This window comes from Thalassophryne amazonica, chromosome 19 (genome assembly GCF_902500255.1).
Source record: "Thalassophryne amazonica chromosome 19, fThaAma1.1, whole genome shotgun sequence".
In the NCBI taxonomy this organism is placed as follows: Eukaryota; Metazoa; Chordata; class Actinopteri; order Batrachoidiformes; family Batrachoididae; genus Thalassophryne; species Thalassophryne amazonica.
In genome coordinates this window covers 40,467,220-40,492,080 of record NC_047121.1, presented here as the reverse complement: position 1 = coordinate 40,492,080, position 24,861 = coordinate 40,467,220, and the positions used below count along the sequence as shown (strand labels likewise).

Sequence of the window (24,861 nt, the reverse complement as noted above, 5' to 3'; positions counted from 1 at the left end):
TGGAAAAGATGTCAGCACATTGCAGAAAATGTTTCTGTTCACATACACGTCTGGATGATGCATCTTGCCACAGAGCACAGTCTGAGCCTCGACGTGATTGAAAATTTGTAGGGATGTCCCGATCAGGTTTTTTTGGCCCCGATCCAGTTCCAAGTCATCTGATTTTGAGTATCTGCCGATACCGAGTCCCGATCCGATACTTTAAAAAACTGAATGAACAATGAACAAATGCTAAATATATAATAATTTCACTTTAATCACCTTATTTTATTATTTATCACTTAAACAGTGCACTTCTCCTTGAGGTAGCTTGAACAGTCAAGTAATAATCTACCAGACTTAAAAAATGTACAAATTTTCATGTTATTTTATTTGTCTAAAAATAAATGTCCAAGGTTCCTTATGTTAAACAAGAAATTATCTAATCTGAATTAACAGGTGGTTTTAATTTACAAATGAAAGGTTTCTAAAGAACCATTTATTGATTTAGCTATTTTAATTACAAGTGTTCTAAACTTTTTTTAAAACAGTAATCAGAAATTTTGAGGTAACAAACAACAACAAAAAAACATTTCAAAGGATTTTTCTTCAGAGACGTGGTTTCTGCACTGATCTGTGGTTCAAATCCCCGCCTGACTGGAAAATCACTAAGGGCCCTTGGGAAAGGCCTTTAATCCCCTATTGTTCCCGGTGTGTAGTGAGCGCCTTGTATGGCAGCACCCTGACATCGGGGTGAATGTGAGGCATAATTGTAAAGCGCTTTGAGCATCTGATGCAGATGGAAAAGCGCTTTATAAATGTAGTCCATTTACCATTTGTACAGATCAGTGGTTTCTGCCACTAGTCTTCCGTGTTTTGGCCCGACACGTCGTTCCTATTGGACAGCGTGAAGCTATGTCACAGCTCAGAGTGTCGAAGGTTCAAAAGTCAACTTCAGATAGCAGATCGTCGTCCTGAGATCTTGGTCAGCACCGGGTCCTGCTGCGCACGGAAGGATGACTGAGCAAGAGTTTCGGTGGGAAAGTGTCCATCATGCTCTTGTCATTCCATCGAGGCGTCAGGCTGAGCGCGTGAACACACAAACAGCAGTCCTGCGAAAGAAACTTTGCGCGTGTAACTTCCCCCACCTCTGTCCGGTTGAACTTATGTTTTTCTTTTGTTCAAAAAAAAAAAAAAAAAAAAAGATTGGGTTTAACTTTGACGCGTAAGCCTGCCGACAAGCGGCAATGCGCGCTCCCGTCAGAAGCGTCACGTCAAAAGCCGAGCTAAAGCGACGCTTCTGACGCCTCTAAAAAGCAACGCGTCTCACGCCTCTGACGCTTCTGACGCGTGAAAGGCCCATTAATCTGCATTAATGAGCCTGAAATAGCGCTGATCAAAATAATGAGGATAAAATCTATATTGGGTTCCTGATCGGGATGCAACGTCCGATTTCGATCAAGTCTGAAACCACGTGATCGGGCCTGATTTCCGATCACGTGATTGGATCGGGACATCCCTAAAAAAAATTTGTGGTGGAAATAAAGCAAACTGGTTCATGACAAGCCTTCATCTCGTAGAGCAGAAAGTTGGAACCAGGTTGCTGGGAAAGGAGAATCTTGTTTTTCATTAGTAAAGTCAGTGGAAAGGATTCAGACTATCATAAAAGCCAGAGGAGGAGCAACAACTTAGTAACTAGTTCTGTTTGCTGAGGATTCCGTAGTTTAGGTATCATAAAAATTTGCACCTAAAGTGATGAAATCAGAAGAAATGGAGTGAAATGTCAGAACACCAGGTTTGAGGCAGAAGTCTTTGGATTTTCAGCAGGGCAAGGAGATAAAGCACACATCATAACGAACTGTTAAAAAGGAAAGGATGAATCATTTTAAACTGGCCACCAATGGTCCAAAGCTAAATATTCTCCCATTCAGATGAGCAATCTGCCCTTGAAACAGTGGGGAAAGAAAAATGTTCTCATCCCTTGTGAAGCTTGTAGAAAGTGTAGTAAACCACATCTGACATTTTAGGCACAGTGAAAGTCATTGAGGAACATAAATCAGCAGACTTCACTGCTGCTGCAACTTGAAACCAGAAACAAATCTGCTGCATGTCTGTGTTGAGACCAACACAAAAAATATTGTTCAGTGTTTGCGAACTAACAAGTGTTGTGATGAATTGCAGGCTGAGGAGGCTGACGATGACGATATCTACAATGTTTTATCTACTCTGAAGAGACTCACAGCCTTCCACAAGTAAGAATATAACAACAAACCGCGAAGCTGTTAAACAGGAATATGCTCCTGTGCAGTACCATCTGAACTGTGAATACCAACATCATAGCTGATAGGAGAAATGATGTACCCACTGAGAGTAAGCTGAAGATGAATACATGCATGCACGGTGTGAAATATGTTTGCTTTTTTTTATGTAGTGCCCATGATTTGACAAGGTGGGATTTGTTTGGGAACTGCTACCGGCTGTTGAAGGCGGGTATCGAGCAGGGCTCCATGCCAGAGCAGATCGCTGTCCAGGCCCTGCAGTGTTCCCATTACTCCATCCTCTGGCAACTGGTCAAAATCACTGAAGGAGCTCCTAGCAAGGTGATCATAAACATGATTTACTCAGACCAGTGTTTTTAAAACAGCCATGTCTGAACCTCAGAGGGACAGGATCTTATCATCTATTTACACTACTGTCTGGTGTAAAGTCATGCATTGTGTTTGGGTTCTTTAACAAAATGTAAACAAAAGACATCTTTGAAAAACCCTGTATACAGTTATGTATTTTGTGTTTTTCTAACTCCAGCTGTGATTGTTTACATTATCACGTGCTAAGTGGCTCATGCACTGTGCTCATTCAATAAATTACACTGTTACAGGAACACAAATCTTAGCATACTATACACCACAATTAGCAAACCATTGCAGCATTCACGGCAAAGTTACATGTGTATTGTATGTGTGAATGAACAACATATGTGTAGTGGATGCTTGAAATTTACCTTAACCCACAAAATGTTTATGCCCCACCAAGAAAAAAAGCCTTTGTGCCACCACTGGTTCTCCACTCTATCATTTTAACCTAGTAACTTTTTCAGTCAGAAGCGTGTTTATTTTTTATTTTTTCTTTCTTTGCTGGTTCATGGTCTCATAGGCCCTAATTTTTATGTCATCAGTAGGGGTTTATACTGGAATATAAAATGCAGTATAAATCAGGTCTGTATCATGTTAATCAGTCAGCTGTGTCCCATTTTGTTCTCGTGAGTCAACCAGCGGCAAAAGAGGGACATTGCTTCTTCCACTTTAATGAATTGAGGAAGTGGTGAAATTATCCAGGGCATGACATTAAAACAGACTGACATCATTATGTAATGAAGATTACTGTGAGACCTCATTGTTTGAGACACTGCTAATGGTGTTTGCATTGTGCAATGTACAGGATGATCTTCTGGCGCTCAGGAGAGTGGTGAAGTCTTTTCTTGCTGTGTGCCAGCAGTGTCTGTCCAATGTCAACACACCAGTCAAAGAACAGGTACAGGGCTGTGAAAATTCCGCGGGATTCCGCGGATTTTATCATGGGCGGGGTGGGGGGGTGTTAGTGTTGTACTCTTTAATCGTGATCGTTACTGAGTTTTTAAAATGCTTATCGCAAAGCGTTCTTTTTTACGACATCATGCAAGTTTTATAAGTCCGCAGACACTGATCTGTGTGTTACAGATACAAATCAGTTTCCTCGGATCCGCGGAGATTCGCGGAGGAAAAATGCCACTCAAAGCCTGGCTGTTACGACAGTTGTCGTAAAGTGGGACTGGTTGGTTGCTGCGGTGACACTGTGTGGCTCCTGTGTGAAGCTTAGCTTAATGTAGCATGTGGACATCGCACACTTTTAGAACTTTCAAGTTTTTAAAAGAAGAATTTTGCAGCATGTCTGTGTCACGGAGCGACATCAGACAGAGCGAAGGTGGCGAGAAAGACGGTTTGAAAAAGTATGATAAGGACAAGAATCCGTGGAATTGTTGCTGGCTTCATGAACACACCTGAAAGATAAACGGGAAAAGCAAACTGGTAAGAATTTTTTTCTCTCTCTGGAAAATAAACGTGCTGTTCAAACTGGATTTCAGAAAAGATTATGTACCTTTTTTTTTCTTTCATTAATCTAGACTTTCTTTCATTGAAAAAAAAGACATTGTGGATTTGAATGAATTTAGGCTACATGAATTTACACAACAATGTAAATTATTTTTTATTAATGTAGACTTTTCATGGGAAAAAGACACTGTGGCTTTCAGTGGATTTACAGGAATTTACACAAGAATATGTGGCTTTTTACTATAAGGTATGTTATTGATATTTTACCCTGATTTTTAAAATATTCTACAATCTTTAGCTGTGGTTTTTGACATGGTTTAACAGTCTTTCCAGTCTTCATGAATTTCATGTAGTTTAATTGTTCTGAGTTTGGTTTACAATTAAAAGGAAAATCATTCCAGGTCCTACTTCCACGTCGTATTGTTATTTCAACATGATCATTGATGGTTCAAATGAAAGGTTGAATCGAGGATCATTTAAATATGCACTAATTTTGAGATTTGTTCTTCCAGGAGATGTTGAAAATGTATCAGTAGATGAAAATTTAATTTGGTTTCTGGGGCCCCACAAGGCCCTAGACCCCGGCTCCTGGGGAGCTGCACCCCCCAGACCCCATGCGAATTTTCCTCGGATTTTACAATTTTCATTTCACAGCCCTGCAGGTAACAAAACGGCCTGGGGTGTGCACGCCTGCAAAGTCACAAAAACACCCCCAAAACTAACATATATCTTCCACCAAACTGTGTCAAACATCAACACTGTGGACCGTTATGTAGATTATTTTGTGTGTTTCTGGAGTAGACAGACAGAAATGATTTGTGCCTCTGCTTTAGGCATTCATGCTGCTTTGTGACCTGCTGATGATCTTCAGTCACCAGCTGATTTCCGGCAGTAGGGAAGGGCTGCAGCCGTTAGTCTTCAACCCTGACGGAACTCTGCAGAACGAACTGCTCAACTTTGTTTTAGACCATGTCTTCATTGACCAGGATGACGAGAGCCAGAGCATGGGTGAGAGCTTTGTGTACAACACTTACAGTTTTGTGGGGAAGTTGTGAAGTCGCGATATCGCCTGTTTTAGAAAGGGCAAGAGGGGTTGATAAACAGGAATCTGTGTCATCAGGTAGAGATAAAAGAAAGTTTTTTTAATCCCCCTTGATAACCACATACATGTTTGAGGTTTGCAGTCAAATTTGATTGTAAAAGTGTTTTGTAAGTTATTAAAATTGGATTCCAACGAAATAATCTTTCATTATATAAAACAGGAAAATAAAATCTTTGAATGACAGCTCTTTTGAAAGGCATTACAGGTGCAACATATATAATCAAACAAGTGTGTATTTGATTTTTACCACAGACTTTTTTGGCACAAATCCTTTGTCTGTCTGCAGAGGGCGATGAGGAGGATGAGGCCAATAAGATCGAGGCCCTCCACAAGAGAAGAAATCTGCTGGCAGCTTTCTGCAAACTCATTATCTATGACATTGTCGACATGCCAGCTGCTGCTGACATCTTCAAGCACTACATGAAGGTGACTGTTGACCGCAGTTTAGTGTGAACACATTTAACCTGAAATTACAAAGTGGTTTGTAGAGGAGTTTGAGATTGCTTTCAACAGATCGTAAGGTTAAGGAGCAGACTTTAAATGTTTCAGAAATCTTTTTGCTTTTATTTCAACATGCAAGAAAAAAAGTGACAAATTTAAGATGCGGAAGTTTAATTTCTTTCAGTTCAGCTTTTAAATGCAGTTATCAATAATCTCCTGATGAGCCTGTAGAGGATTTTATCATCCCAAATTGTGTTTTAACAGATTTTTTTTTCTGTTGTGTTTTCTCAGTACTATAATGATTATGGTGACATCATCAAGGAGACTCTAAGTAAAACCAGGCAGACGGACAAGATTCTGTGTGCAAAGACTCTGATCCTCAGTTTACAGCAGGTGAAGTGATTACGGATTTCCGGTATATGCAGGTTACACACAGTATGCCGTGAAATACTTCAACAGTTTTTGGTCCATAATTATTCATAAACGAACAAACTCAGATTCTTACAAATACTTCAGATACAACCCCTGGCAAAAATTTAGGAATCACCGGCCTCGGAGGATGTTCATTCAGTTGTTTAATTTTGTAGGAAAAAAAGCAGATCACAGACATGACACAAAACTAAAGTCATTTCAAATGGCAACTTTCTGGCTATAAGAAACACTATAAGAAATCAGGAAAAATAATTGTGGCAGTCAGTAACGGTTACTTTTTTTAGACCAAGCAGAGGGAAAAAATATGGAATCACTCAATTCTGAGGAAAAAATTAAGGAATCACCCTGTAAATTTCCATCCCCAAAACTAACACTTGCATCAAATCAGATCTGCTCATTAGTCTGCATCTAAAAAGGAGTGATCACACTTTGGAGAGCTGTTGCACCAAGTGGACTGACATGAATCATGGTTCCAACACGAGAGATGTCAATTGAAACAAAGGAGAGGATTATCAAACTCTTAAAAGAGGGTAAATCATCATGCGATGTTGCAAAAGATGTTGGTTGTTCACAGTCAGCTGTGTCTAAACTCTGGACCAAATACAAACAACATGGGAAGGTTGTTAAAGGCAAACATACTGGTAGACCAAGGAAGACATCAAAGCGTCAAGACAAAACTTAAAGCAGTATGTCTCAAAAATCGAAAATGCACAACAAAACAAATGAGGAACGAATGGGAGGAAACTGGAGTCAACGTCTGTGACCGAACTGTAAGAAAATGACTAAAGGAAATGGGATTTACATACAGAAAAGCTAAATGAAAGCCATCATTAACACCTAAACAGAAAAAACAAGGTTACAATGGGCTAAGGAAAAGCAGTCGTGGACTGTGGATGACTGGATGAAAGTCATATTCAGTGATGAATCTCGAATCTGCATTGGGCAAGGTGATGATGCTGGAACTTTTGTTTGGTGCCGTTCCAATGAGATTTATAAAGATGACTGCCTGAAGAGAACATGTCAATTTCCACAGTCATTGATGATATGGGGCTGCATGTCAGGTAAAGGAACATGCTAAGTCCATGCCTCAGAGACTGCAAGCTGTTATAAAAGCCAGAGGTGGTGCAACAAAATACTAGTGATGTGTTGGAGCGTTCTTTTGTTTTTCATGATTCCATAATTTTTTCCTCAGAATTGAGTGATTCCATATTTTTTTCCCTCTGCTTGTTCTAAAAAAAGTAACCGTTACTGACTGCCACAATTTTTTTCCTGATTTCTTATAGTGTTTCTTAAAGCCAGAAAGTTGCCATTTGAAATGACTTTAGTTTTGTGTCATGTCTGTGATCTGCTTTTTTTCTACAAAATTAAACAACTGAATGAACATCCTCCGAGGCTGGTGATTCCATAATTTTCTCCAGGGGTTGTATGTTTAAAAATTAGCATGCAGCATGTGTGTTGTTTTACTTAACATTCTTCTGTGTGATCGTGTACTTGCACACACTTACATACTTTGCTACTGGGTTCTTGTGTGTGTCGTAGCTGTTCAACGAGCTGCTGCAGGATCAGGGTCCACATTTGGATCGGACCTCATCCCATGTGAGTGGCATCAAGGAGCTGGCTCGGCGTTTCGCCCTCACTTTTGGTCTTGATCAGATCAAGACCAGAGAGGCCGTAGCTACATTGCACAAGTAAGTACACCGGGTTCGCGTGATGAATCAGCAGCATAGTGGGGCAACTATACTAAAACATGCAACTGACACTAACTGGACTCTGTCTTTGAAATAAAATGTACTCAGGATTACTCAGTTATTTTTTTTAATAGAAAAAAATAAGTGTAAAACTCATTCTAAATCAGCTGCCTCTGCATGTTGCCAGGCTGCTCCTCAGCAGTGTGTGTGCACACAGACACTGTGTTTTGTCAGTTTCAGATGTTTGAAAGGAAGTGCAAAGCCTGGGAAAGGGGTGGGCAAATGTACAGATGCAAGACTGGCTGGTATTGTGTGTCACTACATTCTTGCCATTTTTTTAAGATGGTTATTAGTTCATTAAGTAGCCAATTTTTGGTGTCAAGAATTTTTGTTAAATATTTATTAAAATCAACAGTATGTTGGACAACTTGTGTATTAAACAGCCTGGAAGGCTGTTACAGAGAATTCATTCAACCACTTTCCGAAACTACCGAGTGTCACCTCACCTCTTGTTTCAATCCCTAGTGTAGATGTTTGATTCAGGGGCCAGAGAAGGTCACACGTGTGTGTCTCTCTGCCTGCCAGAGGCTGCAGCCAGAGCGCAGTGTCTCTCCGTAGAAGATTCAGATGTCATTTAAATACTCAGAAATGGTAAAACAATGGTTTCATCAGCCAGAATACAATTTTAAATTTGCAATTGGGTTATTTCTGGATAGAGTGAAGACAGAACACATTTAGTTTTGATTTGATTTGATTTTGAATGTGTCTGCCATTGACATTTCCTGGTGGTTTGAGCTGCTGCACAGCACCACACATTATTTTGTAGTTTATTTATACAGTGTTTTAAAAACGAGAACAGTTAGTCTCCGTGAATAAAAATGTGTATTCACTCAAAATCAGAAAATTTTCAAAGAACACATTTCAGATTTTTAGATTTCAAGCCATATCAGTTCTCTGTACAGTGTTCCAGACAGGTATGTTTCACGTATTCTGAAAGCTGGGATTGTTCTGAACAGTTTAATATGCACCACATGAGAATTATACTGAAAGAAAGTACCTTAAAAAGTGAAAATTACTGAAAGTGGTTACATTGAGAAAGTACCCTTGGACCCCAGAGGATTAGTGCATGGGCTTCCCTGGCTAAATATCAGGGGCCATACCATTTTCTATACAGAAGTATTGTGCTGACTTAAAAAAAAAAAGAGACAATAAGCTATGGTAAGCTTCTGAGTAACAGGAACAACTCTACTTTGAAAAGCCCATGAACAGCATTTGTTGTATTCAGCTGTCCGCATCAATGAATCATACAAGGTTCATTACCTACAAAACAAAATGTAAAATGTATTAAACGTTTTACTGCATAATTAACTTCAATAATTTGTCGAAGAGTACATATCAAAGCACTTTGTTCAGCAGATGGTTTTCTGTATTGTATTGTATGCACTGAGCTTCTTAAAGATGTGAAAAAAGGTTTCTGCTTCTGTGATTTGACCTGTAGGATGCCAAAAACACTCAAGATGAAATTAGGTTTTTCACAAGTACTTCATTGTCTTTCCTATTTTCTGTCACATTTTTCTACTTTTTGTCTTCCACTTCTTTGTCTGTCTTGTACTCATGTCAGGGATGGTATAGAGTTTGCATTTAAGTACCAGAATCCTCGAGGACCTGAGTTTCCCCCTATAAATCTGGCTTTCCTGGAGGTCCTGAGTGAATTCTCTTCCAAACTAATCCGCCAAGACAAGAAGACTGTGTAAGTACTTCCTTTCATAAGTTTTTTTTATTATTATTTTTATGTAATTTAGAGATTTCTGCAAGTTGCAGTTCTCATCTCAGTTATTTGCATTTTAACTTTAATTTCCAAGTAATTTGCTTGTTTTGTTGTTGTTGTTTTGTTTTTATTAGATTGGGAGGTGCTGCAATTTGTATTCCAGTGCACTTTATATACAAAAAAACCCCCAACATACATTTATTATTATTAATAATGATAATAGTAGTAGTAACTGTTTATATAGTGTTTTGCCAAGAATCAATGCACTAAAAATAAACCAGTAATAAAGAATAAATGCTAATATAAACTACAACACTGCTCAAAAATTACAAATATAGAGCTGATAAAAAAACATCGAATGTACTCGTGTTTTTATTGCAGTGTTTCCAGAATTTACTTATTTTGTTCTTTTGGCCTGTCAATTTATAGACCTGGGTTCAAATCCTGTTCATGTTGCCTGTCTGTGTTCTTGGACAGTTATTAAAAATGGGTACCAACCTTGGCTGCTGAAGTAAATGTGAGGCATCATTGTAAAGTGCTTTGAGCATCTGCTATATGGGAAAGGTCTATAGAAACGCAGTACCTCTGTCATTACTGTACCACACACTGAGGGTTCCTGCGTAAAGCCACTGTTCACTTCTCCACTCGTTTCCATCTACATTGTCCAAACTACATTAAATGACGTCCAATATGCTGTCCAATGCATGTTTATATGTCCCTCTGGGTTATTTTTGTAATTTAAAAGTCCTTATGTTCAGTAACGGCACAGGCTGTTGGGTGCTACACTGAGTTCCTAGTCTCCAGAAAAACACTGTTTTAAAACATCCAGAAAAAAGGTGCGACTTCCTATATTCTGCTGTGACTTATGCTTTGGAAAATACGGTATTTACACACATAATTCATCGAGTGAGGATTGTCAGTATTAATAATTCTGTCATGTTGTGTGTCTCAGCCACTCGTACCTGGAGAAGTTCATGTCGGAGTCCATGTCAGAGCGTCGCGAGGACGTGTGGTTGCCGTTGATCTCCTACAGGAATAGCCTGCTGACAGGAGGAGATGAAGACCACATGTCTGTCACCTCGGGCTCCAGCAGCAAACCTGGCTCAGTCCGCAGCAAGAAGGGCCGGCCGCCACTGCACAAGAAACGCATAGAGGGTGAGCACAAAAACCAGCATGTGTTTACGGTTGCAAAACGCTGTGTTTATCATTCCCGTGCACGTGTTTTCAGAAGAGACCAGTGTCGAGGGCTCATGGATGATGCGTAATGACACCCTGCAGACACCAGGGGCACTGCAGACTCCTCAGCTCACCTCAACAGTGCTCAGAGAAAACAGACCGGCAGAACACATGCCAGACCCGGACTCAGAGCCCGGTTCGGAGAACGACTACGTGCACAAGTCAGTGCGCACACACAGGACTCAGTAACTTCATAAAGCAAATTAATCGAAGGTAGAGTTTGTTGACCTCCAGTGTTTGTCTGCAGTCCTCAGATGCAGATGTCGTGGCTCGGCCAGCAGAAGATGGAGGAAGTGAACAGGAAGGACCGGACGAGCATGAACTACATCAAGTCACGCAGCAATCAGGGGGTCCGGCAGACTGTGTAAGTCTGTGGGGGGGCTTTAAACCAGCAGTCTGTGTAAAAGGGTTTGGCATTTTAACAGATGTCATTAGCTGAAGCTGAATTCACAAATGTTTTGTGAAAGATTTCCCGTACAGAACACATTGGTTTTTTTTTTTAAAAGAAAAAAAAAAAGATTACAGGGGAAAAGAGGAATTCGTTGAAATGTTCCACAGATAACCGAAAAGCTGCTAAATGTATTTTTGTCCAGTCGTGGCCTAATGGAGGATGACGCAGAGCCCATCTTCGAGGATGTGATGATGTCATCACGAGGTCAGCTGGAGGACATGAACGAGGAGTTTGAAGACACGATGGTCATCGACCTGGTGAGTGACATTGTTTTGTTGCTACAGGATCATTATCACTTTACTTTTACAGCCCGCAAATGCAAATAAAGCATCCAAAGGATGCAAAAATAATAAAAACAAAGTTTAATACACAAATGTCAGGAAATATAAAGGTATAAATAAAATGAGTTAGAAATCAAAATTTAAAACATGTAGATGAGATAAAACAACTATTTAAACACAAAGGATTATGGGTTTTTCTTTTGTCATACTCTTGTCTTTCCTTTCTAGCCTCCATCTAGGAACAGACGCGAGCGAGCAGAGTTAAGACCAGACTTCTTTGATTCTGCAGCAATGATCGAAGACGAGTCTGTAAGTCAAACTTTCACTTTGTCATGAGCTGTTGACAGTAGAAGTCACTATTTATCGAGTTCGAAGGTACAGTTGGAACACAAATTCCTCCGAGTGCCAAGGAGGGGTTTAGCTTTAAGTATTAAGGCCTTTGTGACATCATAAAGCTTGTTAAAATTTACCCAAAATGTAATACTGCATTCCATATACATTCAGAAGTGGGAAGTCATAATTTGAAATGATCTTTTTCAACTGCCACACCTCTTTGATGTGTTAAAGGGGTGGGGGAGCGGCAAATATTTCACTTAATTGAAGAACTAGAAGAGCAAAAAAAAAAAAAAAATCTATTTTAATCCACTGTTAACCAACATAATTTCTGGAATGATGTGAAAATGCAAGTTACAGAATATGTCATATGTATCCTGGTCTACCAATGATGAATAAGATAATAGTGCTGTGCGTTTTTGTGCTGTGTCAATTGTTTTATTTCTACTTCAGTTTTACGCATTTTCTTTTGGGGGGGGTGGGGGGCACTTTCTGTCATAATTAAAGTCAAAATTCTATGATGATGATACTGACCAAGATTTCCATTGGAGGATCAGAGAAGCCCCACCCCCACCATTACATCATTTCTGACGTTGCTGCAAGATGTTAGTCACAGCGGCTTGTCCCTGTATTTTAATCCACATGGATCAAATTCTAAAATAGTTTTTGTCCAACGTGAATTTTGATCATATTAGCGATATAAGATTGTGAATCCTTGACTTGAATATGAAAGAACAAAATTATATTGTGCCAAAGAAAATCTTTGTTTAAACGGTTAAAAACAAATTGAAGGGGCGGCACCTTTAAGAATCAGACAGCTGTATCTCTAATTTTTTAAATTTTGGATTTCGTGCCAAGTAATAATTCACTTTTGGTCTTAACAGCTGTTCTCTAGCCCAGAGTTCATTTCACCACAAAATTTTATCTAAATGCTTTTCCTGCTTTCTTGATTTATTATGTATGTGCACACTGATGAGGGGCTTTGACCTCTGACCTCCTTTGTTAGTTGGCGCGGTCCTTCTGCATGTGAGATTTTCCGGCTATAAATAGAAGTTAAGTGCAAGAGATGGAGTCTCTGACAGTATCTCATGTTGTTCCAGGGTTTCACCATGCCCATGTTCTGATCTGTGCAAGAGGCAAAAACCCTGAGACCACGATCAACACAGGCATGAACAGAAGCGTTTTGGGGACATTTGACCCAGATTAGCTGCCAGTCAGACTCTTAAGAAGAAAAACATTGAAGTACTTTTCTCTTCCTGTAAGACACAATGCAAAGATGTTTGTAAAGATGGTCTTCTGGTGGATGTTGGAGCTTCCTTGGAATCCTTAAATGTAGATCCACTCGACTCTGTGAAGCAGGCCGGAGGATGCAGATTCTCCACAATCCACTTATTCCAGAGCTTCATCCTGCTCCTGTTCTTCCGGTTTAGCTGAGGGCATTGTGGGTCTGTAATCCTGCAGCCGGCCCATGAGTGCTCCAGCTTTCCTGATTCCCTGTTCTGCAGATGTACAGCTGTTTGGTAACGCTGTCCAGCCCCGCCCACTTAGGTTTGCTGTTGCACTTCGACCCGTCTGGTTCCATCCTGCACAGAGAGGACCTGAAACCTAAATGTTCTCCGTCTCTGCACTTCTGACCATCTTCGGACACCTCCCTCCTCTCTGACCACGGCTGAACAGTCACACATGCACGCAAAATTCCGCAACTGTAGGCCGACTAACAGGAAGTGATGTAACCGTCTTGTGTGTGTGTGCGTGATGTTAAGGCAAACGAGTGTTGTCATTTGATGATTGTGTGACAGTGAGCCACGCCCCTGACCTCAAACAAACACCCCGCCCTCTTGGAAATATTCTTCACACTCCTCCGAATGACAGCTTTTTGAAATAAAAGGTTTAAAAGAGAAACATATTTTGAATCCTGTAGCTTTAGTACTGATGTTTTAAATCAAGTGTGATTTTTGGTTTCATCTGTTTGTACAGCTTTTTCTTGGAATATGTATCTTGTTTGTTGCCAAATTGTGGCCTAAATTCTAATATTCAAACCCCACCTGTAACTCACATCTAAAGGTTACCATGCTCAGATTGTTGCTATGGGATACCAGCTTTTAAGCGCTGTATGGTCTGATTGTAATTGTTTAAGTATTATTACGACAGATTTTCTCTTTAGGTTCAGTCACCTGCTGTGGTTTGTTCAATATTCCAGGTTAAACTAAGTTTCTACACTTGCAAAGCGTTAGCAGGCACAGCAAACGATTTGTCGTTATCCGTGTTCATATCCAGTGCAGTGACGAGTCTGATGGATTTGTTTGAATGTGTCCAGCCAGCTTTTTAATCCACCCACTGTTTAATCGTTTTTAAACATTTCCCGTTGGCTGGCTTAGCAGTCCTCCTGTAAATATCAGAGACAATGGGATCTTTCTGCAGTGCAGTTGACATCAGTTGCTCTAAAAGCCTGTTTTTTTTTTTTTTTTTCTTTTCCTGTGACCTTTAAAATCTTTTTAATAAAATAAAATCTGTACTCCGTTTATTGACCAGTGTTTCAGAACTTTTGTCAAATCTGTACACTGATGGAAAACAGTGTCCTGCAGTTTCACCTGCTTGCTCATATTTAATAGTTATTCTTAAAGTATTTCAGTCCCGTCACATCCATGTTTTAAAACAACAAATTAAGGTTACTCCGTTGAAATTTTTAAAAACAAAAACGCTTAGCCTGCACTGTCCCACGGCACCCTGCACAAATTGACAATTGACACTTTCCATAGAAGGTTTATACAGACTACAATTTTTTTGTTTGTTTTTTTTTACCCTAAAGTCAGTAGGCTTCTTGGGCTCAGTTTACCTAACATGCATACCAGGTTTGGTGACAATCAAGTAGTTAAGTTACTGCACTCGCAAGATTTTTTTTTTTTTTTTTACAAAGTACGCTCCAGTGACCTTGACCTTTTGATTCCCCCCCCCCCCCCCCCAAACCAATAGGTTGCTATGTGTAATGTATATACCAGGTTTGGTCAACGCTGGGCCAAGTATAACTGATCTAATCTCACTCAAGTGGAATACTGTATGACTGATTCCTCGCACATAATGGCATCCAGCTCACTGGCTGCATTGTGGTTTAAAAAAAAAAAAAAAAAGCCAAAATAATAGAATGCATAAGTACCCTTTAGTATAGCTAAATCATCACTTTTGTGGATACATTAACATTGATCCATGTTGATGAATAGGTCCTGGACTTGATTTCCATCAGTGATTAAGAAACAGATTAGATCTGTTAATGCAGGCAGACCTAGGCTGCTACAACCACAAAAGCCTATAAACTAATTATTGTGGGTGGGCTACTCCATTTTTGAGAACTACTCATACTTACCCGAGACATATTTATAACGGTTCCATACCATTTGTACTTTTTAAAAATCATTGTAACATTGACTGAACTGGAAGTGTTCATGTATCAGTGTCTGAAGAAAACTCAATTTTAATAGTAATATTAAGATTTAACAGCCCCTTCGGCTGCTCCCTTGTTTGCACTCAGGGTCGCTACAGCAAATCTAAGGTGGATCCTGTGTGTTGAATTGTCACAAGTTTTACACCAGAAGCCCTTCCCGACACAACTTTACATTATATGGAGAAATGTGGCAGAGGTGGGGATTGAACCAGGAAGCTTCCGCACTGAAACCAAGTACACTAACCACTATTCCAAAGCGTACACATACTTATGCATTCCATTATTTTGGCTTTGATGTTTGTGTCATGTAATGATTTTTTTCACTGAATTCAAAGGGTTGTTTTAAAAGAAGCCTGTTTTCCCTCATGGCATTGAAATATTAAAATGTGAAAAAGCCCAAAGGTGTGTAGTTTACATGTCCACTGTATCTGACAGATCTCTAAAACCCTCAGGTACTTTCCTCTGCTGAAAGTTCTCAGAAGGTGGGGCTCATATTTGACCTATAAAAAGAAAAATGTGTAAGTGCAATAAACTGTGATAAGGGGGAACTTAAATGGGTGAACAAACTGTTGTATTAGCACACCAAAGAATGTTACTTTATTCTTTTCAACTTTAGAACTGCATAATTTAAAACACATTTGCACAGGAGAAGATTCAACATTTTATTTTACATCCAGCAGAACAGATCCTGCCAGGGGGAAAAGGCACAGCTTGTTTGTTCTTCTACATCTTGCCTTGACCTAGAACGGCAGAGTGGAAACAACCAGAAACACATGATGAAGACAGACGTGTTTAACAGCCACCTATATTCTCTGCCATCAATTCACACCTTTGGACACCTCTTCATTCCAAATGTACAACAATAATGTCCAATGTGGTCACTACTTGTGTGAAAAATCAGTGAGCCTGCTGTTTTCCTCAACATCCATGTTCGATGACATATCGGCGGTAAAGCTCAACACATCATAAATTACGGTTAAAACTGGCGGCAACTCCACCAGCTGTTCCTCACAGCTACTTTTAACAGATCACAGTTTTGAGTTTCAAAAGCATCAACCACGAGCTTGGCTGCGCTCAGAAAAGTTGTATGTTTAAGTGCTACAAACACTGGAGTGGTGAATAAAAAGATGGGAGGAGAAATGTTCAGATCTATGACAGTTGGCCCACATTTATTGCTATTGTTGATCCGAATGCCAAGAAGCCCACGGCGACTCAACTGTGGGCATGTTCAGAGAGGGATGTTTGCGTGTTTCTTCCAGGGGTTGATCTGCTTCTTGCTGGCCAGCACCTCCAGATCTCTGCAGATTTTCTTACGAGTGCTCGCTGGTTCGATGATGTCGTCCACAAACCCTGCGGCAGAAGGTGCGGCGAGTCAGAAAGTTTGACATCATACAGATAACGCCATTTTCAAACAATGAAGGCAACGCCACTGTTTGCCAGGAGAAACTTCATTAAAAGTGTGTTTTTTTAACGAGAGACATATCACCCCCCCAACAGACCAATAATACAAACTGTTGGGGGATCGCTCAAGTACACCCTTATGTTAAATATGAATGAATCTAGTCAACTGGTTCTTGAGCATATTGCACTAACAAGCGAAGAAAACAGACAGGCGGACATGCTCATCGTTATATCCCCAAAATATTCAATTTACTCTGAAGCAGCAGGAAAACGGGTTTTGCAAACTTCTCTACATATTCGGCCCTCTGCCTGCGCCTGGTCCCTACCTTTCCCCGAAGATTATCTGAACAGCGCCCTGGCACAAAAAAAAAAAAAAAAATAACCTTCTTACTCATCAGTGGCTAAAGGTGCCCAGAAATGAGCAGACTTCCAGATGTGAATATTAACACACCAGACACTGCTGCGTCACGTGGTGTGTTTGAGCTGGGGACAGGTTGTATTTAAGACTGCTAACCACCTTTAGTGTGTTGCACACTAAATGCAGGGTGATAACACTTTCTTTTAACCGTAACTGGTGCCGGTTTTCTTTTGGGGGGGGGGGGGAGAGACTGTCCGCAGAGGAAAAGATGAAAAAGCGAGAAGTGTGTTTTTGGTCCCATATGGATATTCGGAAGATTTTCTCATGGATAGTACGACAATGAACAGCAGCTAAAGCAGCCAGCTTGATGAGGACGCACTGCTGAATTTGGACAGCAGCGCGCATGCCATCCGACAGGTCAAAAGTTAAGTGAGCCAACTTTTTATGTACGCGTTACGTGTTGTGTATCTCAGTAAAAGTGATAATAATGCAAATAACATGCTGTTGTCGTGCGCTGTGCATTTTCTGAGTCCCTCCGTTCACGCCCAGTTGCCCAAAATGACAGATATTATATATCTGTCATTTTGGGCAACTGGGCGTGAACGTCGGGCCTCTGAAAATGCATACCGCCCTCCAAAAGCATGTTATTGTATTATTACTTGTTAGTTATTTACAAGTAAATATAATGCAATGCTAAAATACCCTTGACCGTATGAGCATAACAACAGGAAACAGAATGTGACCTTTTGACCTCTTAAAATAGGTCAAAGTTAGCCTTTTTTTTTTTGTTTGTTTACTTGTCCAGGGTCTGTGTCCCAAGAATGTTCCCTGTGAATTTGAAGACCCTGGTAGTAATAGGACTGGAGTTATGCTGAGTACAGACAGAAACAAGGCCTTTGGAATACCCGATGGCCATATTTTGGTCTCAGGTAAAAAAAAAAATACTGTTAAAAAGAGGAAAAGGTGTTTTCATTATTTTTAAATATTATTTTACAATGGTTACTTTCTCTAACACATTTAATTGTATGAAGTAAATCATATATGAGCTGTTCTCGTATAAACATGTCCTTCCTATATTAATTTATGGCCCTTCAAAGAAATTTAGGTGCTGCTGTTCGGAATCCATGTTCCTAATCTGTGACAGCCTGCCTATAAATATGAGGGGAAGCAGGTTCAATAAATTAAACAACTGAAATATCTCTGTTTCACTCAACTTTCCATAAATTATTCTTCTTGCTGGAAAGGAATTTTATTTTTTACTTCATCTACGGTGTTGATTCTTCTTCATGACTAAGATGTTTAGGTTTTAATTGCTGCTGTGAAATAATTTAAAAACAAATGAATTGTGTAAATGATTATCTGGGTTAGTAGTAGTATGATTATCTGGGTTAGTAGTAGTAGTAGTACTGCATACATCACTGGGTTCTGCGGTGGCTGCTCACAGTTTCCGAGCCCCACTGCGCAGAAATGTCTCGTACCTTTAGCCATGCCCTTTGACTAAACCCAACGACAAGGCGTCGGTGAAAAGATGACGGTGTTTCTACCTTTGCTCCCATGACGGCAACCTCAGCTGTGGGCCAGGCGTAGTTCACGTCTCCTCTCAGGTGTTGGAGCTCATCACGTCATAGGCTCCCCCGTAAGCCTGGGACGCAAACACACATCATACCTATGGGCTGACATTTAATCTCATCTTTACATCTTCTGCACCAAAACCATTAATTTTTCTGCACTGCTGGCACATTTCAAACCACAAACTAAAGCTCCCTCTAAGTCTATCTTAAGTCTCCTCATTTCATAGGCTTTTACTCGTCTATTCTGGTATCGTGTACAAGCATGCGCACACACCTTCCTGGTGATGATGGTTTATTTTCGGAACAGTGGCCTCGGCAAAAGCATACAGCAGTTTTGGCGCCGTGTCTGATGATGCCACCGTACTCCTGAGCTGTACCTGTGCAGGAACATCACAGCGATTACATGAGTCTGACAGGTCTGACCACTTGACATACAGTCCTAAATCTGAGCCAGAATGTGGCCACAGTCCACATCATCCGTGGATGAATAAAAAAAAAAACTTCTTTGCTTGCAATTATTTGCATTATCTCTAATATTTCCTAAATTTCACCAGTTTTTAAGAGTTAAAATTAATGTCAGAAAGTCTGTGCCGTTTGAATATCTGCCACTCAATGTTCTACAGCATGGTCAAGGCCCCCAACACGTTCATTTTGACTCCATTCCAAAATTTTGGACCCGGGAAGACAATATTAATCTATCAAATCAGGCCACAGATAAAACAATACAGCAGTCAAATACAGAAACTGGTAACCTGTAAGGAGGAGAGGCGGACCGTTACACAAGGATTACCTGGTAAAAAACCTGGAACATCCACAAAGGTGATGATGGGAATGTTGAATGCATCACAGAAGCGCACAAAGCGAGCGCCCTTCACAGAGGAGCTTAATGTCCAAACAACCTGAAGACCAAAATCAGAGGCAGCAGATTAAAGAACCTTCACTATTTTCACCCACTGTGAAGATTAAAATAAACAGATAAATAATTTCCATTAAATACTGAAAAAGTACCAGCTCAGAACAAACCACACAATGAGACCATTAAAAACTTCACTGTACCATTAATTACTTTACCAAAACCCGGTTTGTAGAAAACATACTGACCAAAATAATAGATTTCTGATTGTGGAGCGCCTTCGGTTTACAGGTAAGTAAATTTAAGCATGCCGAACTTGACTGTCTCGGCTGCTCAAGTGGCTAAAGTTGCATATTTCACACCATTTGTTACTGAACAAAGTTCAGGTGAGTAATGTAAAACTGACAAAGGTTTTATCATCTCCATCCAGCCCTTGTTTTAATCCTGGTTTGACTTTCCCGTCGTACATTTCGTCCTGTATTTGCGATAGAGTGAGCACCCCGTTTCCCCGGCAGTTACTTGATTAAATTGTGCTGCTCCATCAGGTCAATGACATCTAGAGATATTACATAAACGAAACAAAATTGCTTTTTCAATTAATGTAGTGCATCCAAGTTTGTGAAATCTTAATTCCATTTTTAAGTTTGGAGTCATGCAAGATACAGCATTTATGTTTTTTGAGTATTGTCTGTACAAGCTTGCTGGGTTTGACTGACCCACATAATCATCTAGGACTGTGCAATATGGCAAAATTAAAAAAAAAAAGTTAAAGCATCCATGCCTCCGTCAGCTTCCCTTCAAGCCACCCTCAAAACACAAACAGAAAGCACTGCCTATTCGCTGGAGGGACAGGGTGAGAAAGCACTTACAAACTTTTAATTTCTCAATGTTTCATGGGATGAAACTTGATACGAGCCTTGGGCTCTTTAGGGACCGACTGCAAGCAAGGTGTGCACTTGCTGTATCCCATGCTTAAAATGAGAGCGCTTTGCAAGTGTAATTCACAACATGAATACAGAAGAGCAAAATATGAAATGACAGATGTTTTTTATCACCACACAATAGTGTCACATTGCACAGTCGTACTTGTAAGTATTTTCTATTCAAACCCTCAACTGTTACACAGGGAAAATACAGACTCCATTAAAAATCATGAAAAGGTGGTATCACTAGAAATACTGTAATTAAAACAATAAAAGTACATAACCATGATTCTCGATCACTTTTTTCCTCACCAGAAGCCACTTTTGGCTGGTTACCAACGATGCCTACGGTGCGTCCATTCATCCGGGCGAATCCCACAACAATGTTCTTTGCAAAGTTGGGCATGATCTCGAAGAAGTCCCTCTCATCCACAATCTGGAACCGATGGAGATACAGAAAGAAACTTTAGCAATTTAAATGAAACATGACTGCACAAACCATAAGTCGATGTGTGCGCATTACCGCATGAATGATATCCAACATGTCGTAGGCTTTCGTTGACTCCAACGGAACAATGGTGTCCAACGCAGGTACCAATCGATCACTGAAAGAAGAACAAAGTTCCACATGAGCTGTGAAGCAATTGCTCTGTAAAGCAGGTTAAGCTGATTGGTTACCTGGAGTCGTGGCACTCCCTGATAGGGGCAGGGTCCTGATTGCTAAGAGGCAAGAAACTGAAGAATTCCCGCAGATTGAGCAGAGCTTCGACATCATTCTCAAAGGCCCGGTGAGCCACACCTAAGAAGAAAAGGTCAAACAATTCTTCAACCCTGAAACACATTATATCACCATCTGATGTCTCTTTAAAATACAGGGCCAATCTCAGGCCCAAATGAAGGGTTGACACATCAATATGACCAGTAATCCAGGATCAGAATTCCTAATGGATTTGATGAAAACAAATCAAAACAATGCAGATGAAAAGCCAAAACAGTTACTGCTGCCACACATACACACCATCCCCATTCTCTGATTACTGGGTCTGAAGATGAGGAAACAACGAGTTTTACAACCAACCTGCCCAGAAATGCAAAACATTTAAGACCCCACACAAAAACAGACTTGCACTTGATAAGAAGCTTTTACACACAAACTGACCGGACACTGTGGTGTGCGTCTTTGCTCCTCCGAGCTCCTCTTGCGTCACATCTTCGTTGGTGACAGACTTCACAACATCAGGTCCTGTGATGAACAGATACGATGTGTCCTGCACACGCAGACATGAGTCAGGAGCAACATTTAGTTTATAGCACTGGTTTTAATGTTTACTACGCCAGAAAACAACTGGAAATGTTCATTTTTTTTAAATATACAATTTCAGTTTGACTCTTGAAAATGCACAATCACAAAACTGACCAGACATGGGCCAAATACAAAAGTATTTGTATTTGAAAATACTTAAATACATTTTTGGAGTATTTGTATTTTCTGATTTTGAATTCAAAGTATTTGTATTTCAAATACATCGCCGATCCCAAGTATTTCCAAATACTTCTACAAATACTTTTCAAACTTGGGAATCTCTGTGACACTGTGTTGAATATAGACTGTGATAGTTTGATTATTGCCTGTGAATTATAATATGAATTTGTGATAAACATTCAATCCTTATCAATAGTATTTGGTCATGCTATTTTCACAATAAATTGTCACCGGTTTCATTTTTGTGTTGATTTGTTGTTATAGTTCATAGAAAGTATTTGTATTGTAATACTCAAATACAAAGTATTTGTATTTGAAAAAGTACAAAGTATTTGTATTTGTAATTAAAAAAACTAAAGTATTTGTATTTAAATACAATGCAAAGTATCTGACCCCATGTCTGAAACTGACTAAAGTTTTAAACCACATCTGTGCAGCCGTCTACCTTAACCATGAAGGTAAAGTCTGTCAAGGCGGGGGAGTAGACGGCCCTCCTGCACAGGGACCCATGATGAGGGAGATCTGAGGGACAACCAGAAGCCACACATTCCTCTGGAAAAGAAATAAGCGTACACACTGTCAATATTTCTTATTTAGCATCTCCAAAAATCTGATGTAATATTCTGAGTATGCGTGGTTACAGATTCCTTCTGACCAAACATCCAGTTAAAACAGATTATGGTAAAAACCCAGGATCATAGAACGTGATGCACAGTGCAGTTGGTACAAAGACTGCAGCTTTGTCAAAGCTGACTGAGTTAGTCTGATAAGTAACCATACCTTAATTTCTGATCATCAAATTAAGAAGCAGTTTTAAGTATTTTTTGATACAATGGCCAAACCATACCAGGAATATATCTGCATATCCAGCTAGAGATTCCACCCCTTCCTGGATCCGGGCTCCTCCAGTCGTTCAACCCAATAACCGGGGCTCCACAGTCATGGCCTGGTCCATGATCTGAGCACAGGATGTTTTAATCATGACACCAAAAACAGCACTCAGACATAATTTTCTTGTAACTGGCAAAAAATCTGGCATAATAAGACAACAACATGATGGGAGCCCCCCCCCCACAATGTGCACAGCTCCTGCACATGCCCCTGCAAAATGGATCGAACTCCACATGCAAGCATTGATTTCAAACTGTGAAAATTCTACGATATTATTTCTCCTACTTTAAGTAACCAACCTTGCAGATCTTCTGTGCATGAGCTCCAGACAGACTGCCACCAAACACTGTGAAGTCCTGAGAGAAACAGAAAACATTACACAAGTCAAACTAATTGATGACGAGTATCCACATTTCCAAATCATGAAAACAGCACGTCATACCTGACTGAAGACGTAGACGAGTCTGCCGCTGATCCTGCCGTGGCCTGTCACCACACTGTCACCTGGGAACTAAGAGGCAAAGAGAAGGTGTAAGAAGGAGGACGATAAATACTTTATTAATCGAGCAAGTAACTTTTTTTTTGTATGATTATTATTCCTCAAGCGCTGTCTGAGCTGTGCACAGTATGTGACCTTGTTTGAATCCTTTTCCATTCCAAAATCAGAGCAGCGATGCTCCACAAACATGTCTGACTCCACAAAGGATTTGGGGTCCAACAACAGCTCCACTCGCTCTCTGGCTGTCAGCTTACCCTGCAAACACACACACACACACACACACACGTTAGACAAAACCACCATACTCTAACTCATTTTATTGATCAACACCTAGCAAGAAGAGCTAAGAATTTGTTAACAGAAAGTCTTCACATATCCAAAACTTCTGCATATAACAATTTATCTGCCAGTACATAAGGTGCTCTCCAAAAGTATTGGGCCCCTTGGTATTTCTTTATTTTTAACATGTATTTCCAATTATATTGACAACAAACAAAACAAATCAAATCAATTTTATTTATATTGCGCCAAATCACAACAAACAGTTGCCCCAAGGCGCTTTATATTGTAAGGCAAAAGCCATACAATAATTACAGAAAAACCCCAACAGTCAAAAGGACCCCCTGTGAGCAAGCACTTGGCGACAGTGGGAAGGAAAAACTCCCTTTTAACAGGAAGAAACCTCCAGCAGAACCAGGCTCAGGGAGGGGCAGTCTTCTGCTGGGACTGGTTGGGGCTGAGGGGAGAGAATCAGGAAAAAGACATGCTGTGGAAGAAAGCAGAGATCAATCACTAATGATTAAATGCAGAGTGGTGCATACAGAGCAAAAAGAGAAAGAAACACTCAGTGCATCATGGGAACCCCCCCAGCAGTCTAAGTCTATAGCAGCCCCCAGCAGTCTAAGTCTATAGCAGCATAACTAAGGGATGGTTCAGGGTCACCTGATCCAGCCCTAACTATACGCTTTAGCAAAAAGGAAAGTTTTAACCCTAATCTTAAAAGTAGAGAGGGTGTCTGTCTCCCTGATCCGAATTGGGAGCTGGTTCCACAGGAGAGGAGCCTGAAAGCTGAAGGCTCTGCCTCCCATTCTACTCTTAAAAACCCTAGGAACTACGTACAAGTAAGCCTGCAGTCTGAGAGCGAAGCGCTCTATTGGGGTGATATGGTACTATGAGGTCCCTAAGATAAGATGGGACCTGATTATTCAAAACCTTATAAGTAAGAAGAAGAATTTTAAATTCTATTCAAAAAGGGAAAACGAATCATCATACGAGATTATTTTTCCATCCAATTAAAAAAAAACCTGTCCTTACTCCTTATAGACTTTACATACTCAGTCCACTTTCACCAGGTTTTGTTGAACTTGTCCATTTGAATTCTAACCTTGAATGAGAGTCTTTCCATAATATAAATTTCTTTTGTAATGTTGATCTACTCATTGATAGTTGGAGGGTCTGGTTTAAGCCACTTCCTGGTTATGGCTTTCTTACTCGCTGCCAAACGCATCCAGAGCAATCGCTTATCCTCTTTACCCCAGTTTGTAACATTAACCTTTCCCAAATAAACATTTTCACAATTATAAAGGTATTTTACATCCAAATGCATTATTAATATGTTCACATATCTGTAACCAATAAGGTCTT

At 40.1% G+C, this 24,861-nt stretch overlaps 1 protein-coding gene and 1 pseudogene across 2 annotated transcripts in view; one reads left to right on the top strand and one right to left on the bottom strand.

The window, feature by feature from the left end:
* The window catches only part of stag1a (stromal antigen 1a), a 99,816-nt gene extending 86,880 nt beyond the window's left edge, over positions 1-12,936 (top strand). Inside the window, exons 18-31 of one of the 2 annotated variants that reach the window (XM_034194858.1) lie at positions 2,161-2,231; positions 2,411-2,579; positions 3,418-3,510; positions 4,901-5,075; positions 5,456-5,595; positions 5,902-6,003; positions 7,582-7,730; positions 9,352-9,480; positions 10,451-10,653; positions 10,727-10,895; positions 10,982-11,098; positions 11,328-11,442; positions 11,695-11,775; positions 12,900-12,936. In XM_034194858.1, coding sequence (XP_034050749.1) covers positions 2,161-2,231; positions 2,411-2,579; positions 3,418-3,510; positions 4,901-5,075; positions 5,456-5,595; positions 5,902-6,003; positions 7,582-7,730; positions 9,352-9,480; positions 10,451-10,653; positions 10,727-10,895; positions 10,982-11,098; positions 11,328-11,442; positions 11,695-11,775; positions 12,900-12,923 — 1,737 coding nt within the window. In that variant the 3' untranslated portion in view covers positions 12,924-12,936. The remainder of the gene's footprint in view (positions 1-2,160; positions 2,232-2,410; positions 2,580-3,417; positions 3,511-4,900; positions 5,076-5,455; positions 5,596-5,901; positions 6,004-7,581; positions 7,731-9,351; positions 9,481-10,450; positions 10,654-10,726; positions 10,896-10,981; positions 11,099-11,327; positions 11,443-11,694; positions 11,776-12,899) is intronic. The other variant, XM_034194860.1, reaches the window with a different exon arrangement.
* A 3,530-nt stretch (positions 12,937-16,466) lies between these two features.
* On the bottom strand, positions 16,467-23,520 carry LOC117531899 (annotated as a pseudogene).
* Positions 23,521-24,861: the final 1,341 nt, after the last annotated feature.